This window comes from Rhinoderma darwinii, chromosome 10 (assembly GCF_050947455.1).
Source record: "Rhinoderma darwinii isolate aRhiDar2 chromosome 10, aRhiDar2.hap1, whole genome shotgun sequence".
NCBI classification, from domain to species: Eukaryota; Metazoa; Chordata; class Amphibia; order Anura; family Rhinodermatidae; genus Rhinoderma; species Rhinoderma darwinii.
In genome coordinates, this window is record NC_134696.1 from 13457019 (window position 1) to 13472021 (window position 15003).

The 15003-nt window shown below is 42.0% G+C and overlaps 1 protein-coding gene across 1 annotated transcript; it reads right to left on the reverse strand.

Annotated features, from left to right (window-relative positions):
* Positions 1-8: 8 nt before the first annotated feature.
* LOC142662365 (nicotinamide N-methyltransferase-like) lies at positions 9-14249 on the reverse strand. Its single transcript, XM_075840592.1, has 3 exons — positions 14099-14249; positions 12420-12627; positions 9-432 (listed from the first exon to the last, which is right to left on the reverse strand). The coding sequence occupies exons 1-3, from the start codon at positions 14247-14249 to the stop codon at positions 9-11; spliced, it is 783 nt and encodes a 260-aa protein (XP_075696707.1).
* Positions 14250-15003: the final 754 nt, after the last annotated feature.

Here is a 15003-nt window from a genome sequence, read left to right on the forward strand (position 1 = left end):
TTTTCAACCTACTTCTCCTTGTGAGCTACAATACACATGACGGCCTTATAGTCAGTAAGGTCACTGACAGCCGTTCTCTCCTGGGCCTTACAGTAATCAATGATAAAACCTTCTCCAACTAGAACTTTCCTGACAAAATCCTCATCATATGTGAAAACATGGAACTTGTCTTTCCCGACTGTGAAATATGTTGCACCTAAAACCACAAATATTATAAGGTGTCCTCCAGGATTCAGCAACCCACAGAACTTCCTCAGATATCTGATGTAATCATCTTGATCTTTGCTGATAAGATCCAGGACACAAGCACTAATGACACAATCGGCTGGTGGTAAGACCAGCGGCTCTGTCATATTCTCTTTCTCCACGTCACATTTCACAACATGTTGAATGGCTGATCTCAGTTTTGCTTCCTGGTCCTGACACTGATCACTGGAAAATAAAAAGAAAAGAAAAGTGATGTTTCCACAGTCAACATCAACATGGTGGCTCAGGACTTAGCACTGGACTATTGACTTGCAATACTAGAGGTAAAGCTTGAAATCATCCAAGACTGTTGCACCAAGTGTCAGGCTTATACTGTGTCTTTCTAGATTTCATTTGTATAACATCTCCCCCTATAGATAAGTATATTGAACTAAGTGGGTAATACAATTTTTTACTTTTGACTTTACTGACTATACTACATATGTGCACCCCCATTAGCTTTTTCCCCACAATTTTTTCTTGATCTAGCCTATGCTGAATGTATTTCCCTTTTTTATTTGAGTTCTTGTGATGTGACTGGACCTGACCCTGTGTAGAATCTCCTAATCAACAAGTCTGCTGAGCTGTCATTCATGTTCAGTCTGATGTCGCAAGGAAAGTGACATCCTCTAGATATAAGTATGATAAAAAAATATTATTTCTGCGGTTTGTGGTATGCTGAGCAGTAAATTATTGTTGGTGCACTTTTTTTTTAAGTATGGATATCTGTCATTAAACATAAAACTGCAGAATCTAGTGATCAGATTATAATTTCTATAAAAAAAAAATTAAAACAGTAGGAAGAAATTAGAAATAACAGTGGCTCAAACTGGTAAACCACAAATTGTCAGATAACAGCAAATTTAGGTAATTGCACCCACAATTAGAATTTTTTGAGATGCCCTTCATAATCCGCCAAAATATTATCCAGGGTCCACGAGGTTAGAGAAGGGAAAACAATGACTCTACTATACCCTGACAACCTATATTCTTCATCATATATAATGACTAGGGCTTTGCTCTGCTCTTCTCGCTGTGATTTTCCAGTTGCTAAGACTGGGGCAGTATTTTCACCCCCACTTATCTCTCACACCCCAAAAAACTAATTTGTATTCAGTTGTTTTAGTTGTTAACAATAGTCTAAAACCAGTTAAAAATATAACAATATACACGTCAATGTATCTTAGGTGTAATAAAATCAAGATACATAGCCACTGCAGAAACTTGTCTAAAATGTTTAATGAAAAATTTCAAGGTGTCTTCTCCAAAGGCCATGTCAGGTTTATCCAAATAGTAATGCTTCAGAAATTGTCTGGAATCAAAACCATGTACATGATAGACCTTATGTGGACTGGAATTTGTCACGGCTATGGGATATGTGGATTCACTAGGCCGCTTCGCCATAGCGGAGTAGCAGCTGGCCAAACAAAAGTCAATAACTGTCTCTAGGACAAGCGTACTCGGCGTGGCAGACACTATGCGTAGCAGACACGTGGCGTAGCAACACATGGCATAGCACACACTTGGCACAGATGACATTTGGCACAGATGACACTTGGCACAGATGACACTTTCGACTCTGACACTAGATAACACTCTGGGACAAACACAAGTATTGGATACAGGAAATGGGAACACTGGATACAGAATACAACTAAGGGACCATTTGCAAAGACTAACATGGGCAGACACAACAATGCTCAGGTAAGGAGAGAAAGGGCAGAACACTTTTTAAAGTTCAGGGTACAAAGGGATTGACTGCGGAACTTTGCACAGGTGCGTGGGCTGGCACTTTTAGGCCGGGAGTGTGAATGTGTGCGCACCCTACAAGACTCAGAGGGGAGCTGCAGCTGTTTGTGCCAGCGTCTCTGGGGAAAGAGACACTGGCATGAAGAAAGTGTCCTGCGGTCGCGGCTGCCGGTAAGTAGGACATGGCGGCAGTCAGCGACCGCAGGCACAGCAGTACCCCACCTTATGCCCCCTCTTCTGTGGTCCAGAGCGTAAGAGGAACTCCTTGATTAGGGCTGGGGCATTGATGTTCCCTTCTGGCTCCCAAGACCCCTCCTCAGGACCAAACCCTTTCAAGTTTAATAGATAGGAAGTCTTTCCTCCTACCCTCGTGTAGTCGTGTAGTTCAGGATTTACTTCACATCGAAGACATCAGAAGAACAGCTGGGAAAAACTGTAAAACCAGGAGATTTGCTGTAGTGGTTCAGACCACAGGGTTTAAGAGGGACACATGGAACGAGTTGGGGATTTTGAGAGTAGGAGGCAGCCGAAGCTTATAGGACAGCTTGTTGTATCACTTTGAAGGGAACGAGGAACCTGGGAGCGAATTTGTGGGAAGGGATTGTCAGATGAATGTTCCTTGAAGAGAGCCAGACCTTTACACTGGGAGAAACTGACGAGGAACCCTTCTCTTCTTATCGGCATATGCTTTTAAGCGATCTACTGCCAGAAGAATCGCGGACTTGATTTGCTGGCATATGTGAAGAAAAGACCCGGAAGAAGAATTGGCTGCAGGCACTTGAGGCATAGTTGGCACTGGTAGAGGAACTAATGGGTGCTGACTGCATGCAATTAAGAATGGAGAGGAAGCAGTAGACTCGCTAGTATGGTTATTGTAAGAGAATTCCACCCAAGGGAGAAGCTGTACCCAATTGTCAGTTTGGACAGAGACAGGGCTGACCTTAGGCTAGATGGTGCCAAGTGCAAAATCATCTTTTGGCGCCCCACCCCATCATTACAAAAATGCCCCATAAAGAAGTATAATGCCCCCACAGTATAATGCCCTATATAGTGCCCCCACACAGTATAATGCCCCTTTAGTGCCCCCATACAGTATAATAATAATATTTTAAAATATATCATAACGCCTTCAAGGACACAGTGTTTTGTTCTCTAATTGTGCCCACACAATATTAGGCCCCCTAAGTGCCACACACAGTATATTTCCCCATGTAGTGTCCCTAAACAGTATAATGTCCACTGAGTGGCTTCCACACAGTATAATGCGCCCCTCCTCCTTGTAGACAGTGCCATACAGCCCGCCACTATCACTAAAATTAACATCAGCCCACCACTCACAGATGCCCCTGTGGATAGTGCCACACAGCCCCTATAGATAGTGCCACACAGCCCATTGTAGGTAGTGCCACACAGCCCAATTGTAGGTAGTGCCACATAGCCCCCTTTTAGGTATTGCACAAAGGCCCCTTGTAGGTAGTGCCACACAGCCCCCTTGTAGGTAGTGCCTCACACCCCCTGTAGGTAGTGCCACACATCCCCCTTGTAGTTAGTGTCACACAGCCCCCTTGTAGGTAGTGCGACACAGCCCACAGTGTAAGTAGTGCCACACCGCCTCCTTGTAGGTATTGCCACACAGTCCCCTTGTAAGTAGTGCCACACAGCCCCTTTGTAGGTAGTGACAGACCGCCCCTTTCTAGGTAGTGCCACACAGCCCCCTTGTAGGTAGTGCCACACATATATGGACAGTGACATCAGGGGCAACTCCTGAAGCAGAATACCTGTCCACAGCATTGCTGACGCGGTGGCCGGTGATTCGGCTCCAAAAGAGTCCCCTGATGTCACAGTCCATAAATGGACAGAGACGTTAGGGGCTTCTCATGGAGTGGAATTCCCGGTCACAGCGTCGGCAACGCAGAGAGAGATAAAGCGCTCTGCCCAAGAGCAGAATTCCTGGCCACAGGGAGCTACAGTGGCGCTAGTACATAGCAGAGCAGGGAGATACTTCCCTGCTATGCTATAGTGTTCAATATTATCTGCCCATTGTAAGTAGTGGCACATAGCCCCCATTGTAGGTTGTGCCACACAGCACCCTTGTAGGTAGAGCCACACAGCCCCCTTGTTGGTAGTGCCACACAGCCCAGTTGTATGTAGTGCAACACAGCCCCATTCTAGGTAGTGCCACACATCCCCCTTGTAGTTAGTGCCACACAGCCCCCTTGTAGGTATTGCCACACAGTCCCCTTGTAAGTAGTGCCACACAGCCCCTTGTAAGTAGTGCCACACAGCCCCTTTGTAGGTAGTGCCACACAGCCCCCTTGTAGGTAGTGTCACATATATATGAACAGTGACATCAGGGGCAACTCCTTAAGAGGAATCCCCATCCACAGCATTGCGGACAATGTGACATGAATTCCACTACAGGAAAAGCCCCTGACGTCTCTGTCCATTTATGGACAGTCACATCAGGGGACTCTCTTGGAGCCGAATCACCGGCCACCATGTCGGCAACGCTGTGGACAGGTATTCCGCTTCAGGAGTTGTACCTGGTGTCACTGTCCATATATGCACCTGATATCACTGTCCCGGCCACAGGGGAATTCCACTTCTTCAGGGAGCTACTGTGGCATTAGTAGATAGCAGATCAGGGAGATACGTTGCTACCTCTAGCGGCGGCGCCAGCTATGGGGGGCCTGTCCCGAAGGGCGGCCACGAGCACCATAATTCCTGATGTCGCCGCTAGCAGCCGTTATGGCTGCTACAATGGTAGCGGCGCAACTGAGAGAAGAAGCGCCTGGGCGCAAAGGCAGCTGCTGAGTCGCCGGGCCTGGGCACTTCTAAAACAAGCAGGGGAAGGGAGTCAGCGCAGCGCCCACTTCCACCTGCTAGATTTATGCGCCCTGTGCAATAGCACAGTTCGCACACGCCTTAGGCCGGCTCTAGACAGAGACATAATGACAGTGATAATTCTCTAGTATTTGATTGAACCTTTCCACTTGACCGTTAAGCTGGGGGTGATAGGCAGAAGAAAAGTACAGCTTCACATCCAAAAAATTGCACACGGCTCTCCAGATTTTAGACGTGAACTGTACACCCCGGTCAGAAACAATATGAAGAGGTAGTCCATGTAGACAAAAGATGTGTTAAATGAACATATCTACCAGATGAGGAGCTGAGGGAAGATCCGTTAAGGAACAATATGTGCCATCTTGGGGAAAAGATCCACTACTACCCAGATCGTAGTACATCCGGCAGAAGGGGAAGGTCAGTGATAAAGTCCATAGCAATGTGTTGCCAGGGAGCATCAGGCACCGGTAAAGGTTAGAGCAGACCAGCAGGTTTAGAATGAGAGGACTTGTTTAGGGCACAATTAGAACAGGAGGAAACAAAGTCCAAGACATCTCTAGGTAGCGAGGGCCACCAATAATGATGAGCAATAAAGTCCTGAGTTTGGAATTATGCCCCCAGCGGAGAATTATTTTCTTGTCAGCAGGACGGACAATAATTCCAGGAGGAATGTCCTTGATCTGCATAGCATTTACAGAAATAATCCTAGAAGGATCAGTAATGTGTTGAGGTTTTTGAGTCGTGAGTTTCGAATGACCGAGACAGTGCATCAGCCTTAATGTGCGGAAGTGAAGAAGAAATCGAAATCTGGCGAAGAACAGTGACCGGTGTAGATAACGATGGGGTGAGTAGACCTCTATAGCAGATGCCTCCATTCTTCCAAGGCCAACTTGACAGAGAGCAATTTTCGATCCCCAATAGAGCAGTTGCGCTCAGCAGGAGAGATGAATTTGGAGAGGAATCCGCAAGATACTTCCTGATCCTTAGAATTCTTTTGAAACAGGAGTGCTCCAGAAGTAAAGGAAGAGGCATCAATCTCCACGGAAAACTGTTGAGTAACATCGGGATGATGAAGAACAGAGGCAGACGTGAAGGCACTCTTCAGGTCGGAGAATATTGACTCTTCCTCAGGGGTCCAGTCTTTAGCGTTCACTCCATTTCTAGTAAGAATTTAGATGGGAGCAGTAAGGGACGAGAAATTTGGGATGAACTGACGATAAAAATTAGCGAATCCAAGAAATCTCTGTATAGCTCGGGGAGCCTGAGGGTGTGGCCACTCCAAGATGGACTTCACCTTTTCCGGATCCATTTGAAGACCACAATCGGAGACAATATAGCCCAGGAAGGGAAAGGACATCTTATCAAATAGTTTTGTGTATAATTTATTCCCTCTAAGCCGCAACAATACTTGGCATACATGCTTTCCGATGCATCGTTAGATCGGGTAAGTAGATAAAGATGTCGTCCAGATATATCATCACACAGACATACAGAAGATCATGGAAGATATCCTTCACAAATAAAACACTGCTTGAGCATTACACAGTCTAAAGGGCATGACAAGATACTCATAGTGACCATCTCGGGTGTTAAATGCAGCTTTTCATTTGTCACCCTTGCATATACAAATCAGGTTATAGGCCCTGAGCTCAGTACATAAATACAGCACCAGAACCGATCTCAGTGCATAAATACAGCACCAGAATCAAGCTATATATGTAATGTCCCCCAAGACATTACTTGTGAGATAATGTGTTATAAATGTATTTTATGAAATTGTTTGCACTTTTAGGTACTGTCACTTTAAAATAACAAATGTGAAGTTACACTGCACTGTGTTACAGCCTATGCAGGAGTGGCTTAAACTAAGAAGTTTTCAGAAAGTGAAAGGAGACTAGGACATAGAGGGTCCTAGGTCCTGGGTCAGTAAAAGAAGGAGTTGCAGTGGCAGTTAGAGTCAGTTGCAGTTGGAGTCAGTTGGAGCGGAAGAGGATTAGAGTGGTACCTGGGTCCATCTATCTAGGATCCAGAGACAGGCTGCCTAGAACATCAGGCCATAGTAAAGCTCGCAGTAAGAAACAGCCTTAAGAGAAGGAAATCTTCTGAAATCTACTAAGAGTAACAGGACTCCATTCTGTGAACAGTGAACAATTTCACCATATAGACTAGTGAGTCTCATCCTTCTAATATACACTTCACTACCCATCGGCCACGCTCTGGGCAGGGATTCTGCTCCAGTAGGAGTCTCGGAATTCACTGTCCATACATGGACTGTGACGTCAGGGGCTTCTTCTAGGAGCATAGTCCCCGGCCATGTGAATACACCAATGGAACTTTACTGTTCTGATAACGTCCGTCGTTCACTGTTGAGTGAATGTAGCTTAAGGCTATGTTCACACTGAGTATTTTGACGTGTTTTTTGACGCGGAAACCGCGCCAAAAAGCTTGTCAAAAACGGCCCGAAAATGCCTTCCGCCGATTTCAATGGGCGGCGGGGGCGGTTTTCTCCCGCGGGCGGTAAAACAGTCTCGCGGGAGAAAGAAGCAACATGCCCTATCTTCGGGCGTTGAGGAAAATCTGCCTCAAACTTCCAAACGGAATTTTGAGGCAGAAATTCTGCCTGCAAAATACTCAGTGTGAACATAGCCTAATACTGACCCCTGTGATACGTCAATAACATTCCTCCAAACATTTGAATTTGTGGAACATTTTAAGCTCCACTCACGATCTGCCAGAAATGCCATCAAAACCTTCCAGAAATGCTCATTTTTGGCTCATTTGCATGAACACTTCTAAATTTGAGTTCTGTTTCGTGGGACAATCCCATGAAAAACTGGATAGTTGGTAGTTATGGATAAGTAACCGTGACTAAATCTTAGTATAGTTCATAAATAACTATCCTTTGTTACTGCCCTTCCCAGATATGAACCTAAGTACAAACATTTTTCATCCGTCCCAGCATTCTTATGTTATGTACAAACCTTTTAGGTGGAACTGCATCAAATGCTTTTGAAAAATCTAGATAAACAAAATTTAAAGCCTTACCTACAGGGTTGGGTTACCCCCCGGTTTTTTAAAATACCAGCTTTTTGGGAAAAACAGGGAGTAGAGGGATCCCAAGCAGGTCCTAACGTCATCTAGCTTAGGACCCAACGTTGTTCCTTCATCGTTCCACTTGACTAAAAGAGCCCAGGCCTAAATCGCTGTATGACAGCAAGTGAAGGTGGTTTGTTTTACTTTTTTCAGGGTCGCTGTTAGTGTGGTGCATCTTCTTTAGTGGGCACTGTGTATGTGGTGTATGTGGTGCTTTATTTTCAGGGGGCACTAACTGTATGGATCTATTTGCAGGTGGCACAGTGTGTAGCACTATCTTCATGGGGCACTGTGTGTATGATGCTTTATCTTCAGTGAACACAGTCTATGGCACTTTACTTTTAGGTGGCACAGAGTCAGGCTCTATCTTCAGGGGCACTGTATGTGTGTGGTGCTGTATGTTCAGGGGGCACAATGTGTGACACTAGCTTCAGGGGGAAGTGTGTGACGCTACCTTCAGGGGGTACAGCAAATCCTTACCATTGTTCAGCCCATGCTGGGAGCTGTATTTCTCAACAATAAAAAAATATGGTATAAGTTAAGCTTACTTTGCAAATAATATCTGTACTGAGCTGTATTTGCGCTGGTGCTGAAGATATGTAGTGAGCATGGTTCTGGTGCTGTATATGTGTACTGAGCTTGGTTCTGGGGTTTTATATATGTACTGATCTTTGTTCTGGTGCTGCACATATGTACAGAGCTTTGTTCTGGTGTTGTATATATGTACTGAACTTTGTTCTGGTGCTGTATATATTTACTGAGCTTGGTTTTGGTGCTGTATATATGTGCTGAGCTTGTTTATGGTTCAGCAGTTGCCCATAGCAACATTTAAATTTGATTTACCACTGCCTTGCAAAAGTACAGCAGTGATCTAATTGGCTGCTTTAGGCAACAGCTTCATGTTTTCTCTGCACTATATTTTATAAATAAGGGGATACAAGGCACATTTATAGCACTGAATGGGTGAGGAAAGCCTTGTAAGGAGGGCCGGACATGTAAAAAATTGGTGTGGCATATTAAATATTTTCCTTAGGCCGGGTTCGTGTGCATTGTGCATTGTCGTTCGTGTGTATTGTGCATCGGGCCTTATACCTTTTTTCAACCTCCAAATTCCATTGTATAAAATAGCTAATATTTTTTTGTCTATTCATTTTAACTTTCTGTGTCTTGACTCAAGAGGAATCAAAGGTTCATAAATGAAGATTCTTAATATCTATGATAAGGAGCAGGCAAGTAACAATGATCTCCTCAAGGAAAGCCCACAGTTATATGTTATATGTTTATCTTGATCACAATGTTATTATAATGCAAATAGCCAGAAGACCCATAATACCCCATGATGTATCAGATGATCACACTAGTTCCCGGCACTATTATTAGTCCAAGGAAAGATTCCAAAAACAAACAGATATAACAACAAATGACCAATTGATTTATAAGACATTCAGAGTAATATCATATTCTGTTTAAGCTCTCCCCAACATCCGCCGTATATATACGGAGCTGTTGGGCAGGGCTTCCCGCAAAGTGCAGTACTATTACTTTACGGTAGTAGTGCGGGCTCAGGAGCTGAGCCTGCACCATCACCGCCGGGTGCCAGCTGTATGTTACAGCTGGCATCCTGATGTAACAGCCAGGACCGGAGATAGCCTCCGATCCAGCCGATTAACCCCTCAGATGCTGCGTTCAATAGAGATCGCAGCATGTGAGGGGTTTTTAGCCACCGGTATCCCAGCAAGTGATTGCAGGGTTGCCGGTGGCTGCAATGGCAACCGGAGGCCTAATACTGGCCTCTTGATCTGCCAGCAATGGAAGCCTCCAATACCCCGCTTTTAAGGTAAATGTCCACTCTTAAACCATTTTGTTTTCTTTAAATTAAATCGGTCCAACGTTCTGTGCTTAAAGAGAACCTTTCTCCTGGCCATACATGTGCAGCATATAATAGGCAGGGCTGTACAAACCCTGGTGCACTTTAAAATATTACCCTATCCTCCTCCATTTTTTAGATATTGTTGCCGTTATATTTGGCGCCCGATATTTAATTAACCACCTGAACTGTCAATAGGGAGTGTAATTGGCAAGGGGGCGTGTAACATCGCTGTGACACTGTCCAATCAGCTCAGATAATTTATTATCATATCTTTATAGATTTTGCAGGTGCATTTTCCTTTTTTACAGCTACAAATAGATGTCAGGTGGTATTTTTATTCCTTCCACCAAAGGTTTTTTATAGCATAAATACTCTATTTAGAATTAGTAAAGAATCACTGGAATAATGATAGAGCTTTATAAAATATAACTTTTACTTCATATTGTTTAAAATAATGTGCAAAACATACACACAGGACAAATTTAAAGGCTAAAAATGTGCTCTCTTTTGTGAGAGAAAACTGACATTCTGTACGTTTTGTGCAGAGTAAATGCAAAGCTCCAAATATTACTGCATAAAGGAGGAGGTTTTTTCAAAGGTATATTTTGGGGTAATCCACCCCCCTACCCATTCTATAGTGTGTCCAAGTCCATCTTGATCCTGTAGCTGGGGACTGGGAAACCTCCTATTTTCCTTTTATATGTGTCCAGGCAGATAATGCTGTTCTCCCGACGCGTTTCCTTGTGGCCAAGATTCTTCAGGGGAGTTTACACGCCGTGACAGGCGTTTATCCCAGCATCGTGGGAACAGATGCACTTAACTTTCTTTGCCACTGCATAGGATTTATCTTTTTTCTTGCTCCAAAGCCTCTGACCATAGAGGCTAATTGGCCTAAACTCCCCTGAAGAATCTTGGCCACAAGGAAACGCGTCGGGAGAACAGCATTATCTGCCTGGACACATATAAAAGGAAAATAGGAGGTTTCCCAGTCCCCAGCTACAGGATCAAGATGGACTTGGACACACTATAGAATGGGTAGGGGGGTGGATTACCCCAAAATATACCTTTGAAAAAACCTCCTCCTTTATGCAGTAATATTTGGAGCTTTGCATTTACTCTGCACAAAACGTACAGAATGTCAGTTTTCTCTCACAAAAGAGAGCACATTTTTAGCCTTTAAATTTGTCCTGTGTGTATGTTTTGCACATTATTTTAAACAATATGAAGTAAAAGTTATATTTTATAAAGCTCTATCATTATTCCAGTGATTCTTTACAGCTACAAAGCAACTTAAATGGGTTTTCCCAGAATCATAAATTATCATCTATTTACAAGATAGGTGATAATTTTAATGAAAAAATATTTTTAGACAATTATATTGTGCACTAAACTCTAATAAAGCAAATTAACAGAATTCTCTAAAAAATTCAAGTAAATGAGATCATAGAGCAAAACACTTGTGTATTATTATAATGTTTTGTCTTAAAGCTTGTAGGTCTGTAAATTCTGTAGTTCAGAAATCCTCCACCCCCAAGTCGAGGACACAAACAGTTAAATGCTCTATAATTCACTTTATTACACTATTTATATAAAGCAGATACAAAACAGAACAACAACGAGAAAGCAACTGATTCCAAGATTTCAGACTCCCATGATGTCATAAATGATGAGACTCAGTCTCGGCAAAATTATCTAGGACCAGTCGAAGGCAAAGTCCCAAAAAGAACCGAACATTTATTTTTTTGCTATTCTTTACTTACTAAGGAAACTTCTTTTTGACTGTTGGATCTTTTTTTTTAGCTTAACATATGAACTAATGGTAAACAACCTACTATTCAACCTACTTCTCCTTGTGAGCTGCAATCGATATGACGACCTTAAAGTCAATAAGGTCAATGACAGTCCTTCTCTCCTTGACCTTACAGTAATCAATCATAAAGTCTTCTCCAACTAGAACTTTCCTGACAAAATCATCGTCATATGTGAAAACATGAAACTTGTATTTTCCGACTGTGAAATATGTTGTATGTAAAACCCCAAATATTATGAGGCATTCTCCAGGATTTAGCAACCTAGAGAACTTCCTCAGATATCTGATGTAATCATCTTAATCTTTGCTGACAACATCCAGAAGCCAAGCACTGATGACACAATCAGCTGGTGGTAAAACCAGCCGGTCTGTCATATTCTCTTTCTCCAGGTCGTATTTCACAACATGTTAAATAGCTAAAATTTAGTTTTGCTTCCTGGTCCTAAAACTGATCACTGAAAAAAAAAAAAAAAAGGAAAGTGATTGTCCCACAGTCAACATCAACATGGTGGCTCAGTACTTGGCACTGGACTATTAACTTGTAATACTAGAGGTAAAGCTTGATATCATCCAATACGTTTGCACCAAGTGTCAGGTTTATACTGTGTTTTCCAGGATCAACATGTACAATACCGACCCCTATGGATAATAATATTGAACTGAGTGGTTAATACATTTTTTTTACTTTTGACTTAAGTTTTAACATTTTTCTGGATCTTTGCCCCATCTCCCCTTATATTTGTTATGTAAGACGCAACAATCACAATGACAGTGGTTTTTCTCTTGATATTTGGACAAATACGTCACCTGTTTTCTTCTTTCTCTTGATGAAGTGCTGATGTATGGCCCCAATAAAATGCTCCCGTACGGTCGTCCACCCATCTCTTCAGTTCCATGATGCATCTGTTACTGACTTTCAGCACTATGATGTTTTGGAAACACTCACAGGCTGAATATAGATGATGAACAGCGGATCCAAAACTGAGGTCAACCAAGGTATCTCCCTTAATATGACCTGCAGAAAAACATTTTGACTATTTAAACATCTAATATATTAAACCCTCATAGATTTTGTGGATACACAAGGACATATGTCTGTATCACTTCTAGCAAACTATGTAAATATTGGGTTTCCAATACCAAAAATCTGAAAAAGAGATTAAATAATCTTCAAATGTTCTATAGGTTGATGACATCAATGTTTTTTAGAAGGTGAAGACTGCAATCATCTGAGGTCCTGTGGTAAGAGGAAAGAAAAGGAGAAGGGAGGCTCATGGGGTCATAACTAGAACAATCCAAAAATCTTTATTATATTTTAAAGGAAAGGTGTCATGTGGTACTATATAGGTCACCCTATGTGTCTTCAATAACCAGGGGTGCAGCTGTTTACTTGTAATGACTGCAACTCATGTATCCAAATGTAGAATGAAATACTAAAAGTAGAAAAATAAAGCAAACATGGGGGCCCTTGTGTAGTATGTCCTGTATAATGTAATTGAAGAAAAAAGATGATAGGCCCACCTGGCTGAACTGCATATTCCTAAAACTAAGCTGTAGGTATGAGTCTTCAACAAAACCATACGTGCAGGCTCAGAAGTCCTAGGAGTGGACAATATTGTCATGAAAACAATTTTGCTAAAATTAAATCAAGTTTTTAAGGATTTATGAGCTTTAATTTGTTTTTCTTTTTAGTTTCAAGATCTACAGCTTCGCTTAGGACACCTATGGTCTCTGATTTCTAGACCCTTTACTAGCTATTATACACAGGTGCGACTTCTGTTAGCTTTCTTTCCAAAACATTTTCTTGATCTACCCGATTCTAATAGTATTTGACTTCTTGTGATTGGACCTAACCCTGTGTAGAATCTTCTAAACAACAAGTCTGCCGAGCTGTCATTCATGTTCAGTCGGATGTGACACAGAAAGTGATATCTCCATCCTAACATAACAACATCCTCTAAATATGAGTACGATGAAAAAATATTATTATTTCTGTTATTTCGGTGTCCTGAGCAGAAAATTCTTTTTGGTGAATTTTTTTTTAAGTATGGATATCTGTCATTGAGCATAGATCTGTAGATTCTAGAGATCAGGTTCTAGTTTCTAAAAAAATAAGTTGGAAGAGATTAGAAAATGACGACAGCTCAAACTGGTAAACCACAAGTCAGATAACAGCAGATTTAGGTAATTGCACCCACAATTAGAATTTCTGAGATGCCCTTCATAATCCGCCAAAAAGTTTTCCGGGGTTCTCAAGGTTAAAGAAGAGAAAACAATGACTCTACTAAATCTTGACACCCGATATTCTTCATCATATACAATGACTCGGGCTTCGCTCTGCTCCTTGTGATTTTCCAGTTGCTAAGACTGGGGCAATATATTCACCCTCTCTGATCTCACACACCCCAAATTTGTATTCAGTTGCTTACAACTATAACAATATTCACGTCAATGTATCTTAGGAGTAATAAAATCATGATACATACCACCTGAGAAAACTCGTCTAAGATTTTCAATGACAAATTTCAAGGTGTCATCTCCAAAGACCATGTCAGATTTATCTGAAAAGTAATGCTCCAGAAATTGTCTGGTATCAAAGCCATGTACATGATAGAGCTTATGGGGACTGGAATCCATCATCTACTCTTGTATCACAGATGGGTGACTATCTCTAGACTGGGGCATAAGGTCTTTATATAATTATCAGGATTCAATTTACAAAGTGTGTTCCTGAGAAAAACTTATCGCATGATGACTTATTATATTCATGATCCGGTCATGGGAACTTGTGTTATAATAAATTCACAAAGTGAATTAATGATCTTTAAAGAAACAAATCTATTTTATTGTTAAAGTGACAATTAAACAAAAATAAAATATCTCTTTGTCAGTCTGTCAAGACGTAGAGCTTTACAGTCCTATCAAGCTGGTAGGATGGGGTCTCCTTATCTATACTGCCATGCTACTGCATAGTAGTGCTATACTCAGAATTCTCTATGAGTGTAGTCTGGTAATGGGTTATGGGCAGTATGGCTGGGTACTCTGTGCGGTCTTATTAGAACCTTGGTGGCTTGGCGCTCCTTTTAGTCTGGGTGCAGATGGTGTGGCTGGGTGGCTTAGCACCTAACATTGACCACCAGATACTCCAATGGGTATTGTCTTCTATTAGTCAAATCTGTAGACCTCCTGCTGGATGCTTGAAAATGGAGGTTACGTGGTTTGTGCACAACTATTAATATATTTGGTGCATTTTTACCCGTCTGACAGAGAAAATTATAAACAAAATAATATTTATAACATTTAACAACGCGTTAACATAGAACTCTTTGTATTCTATGAGGTATTTATATTAAATACACCCCCTGGATACATGATGCATCTTTATACTGAA

Bases quoted from the DNA above. Each gene is read 5' to 3' on its own strand.
- LOC142662365 (XM_075840592.1), bottom strand. From the start codon at position 14,249: ATGGATTCCAGTCCCCATAAGCTCTATCATGTACATGGCTTTGATACC. The intron at 12,628-14,098 runs GTATGTATCATG...GTTTTTCTGCAG, and splicing joins TAGACGAGTTTTCTCAGGTG to GTCATATTAAGGGAGATACC. The intron at 433-12,419 runs GTGACGTATTTG...TTTATTTTCCAG, and splicing joins CAAGAGAAAGAAGAAAACAG to TGATCAGTGTCAGGACCAGG.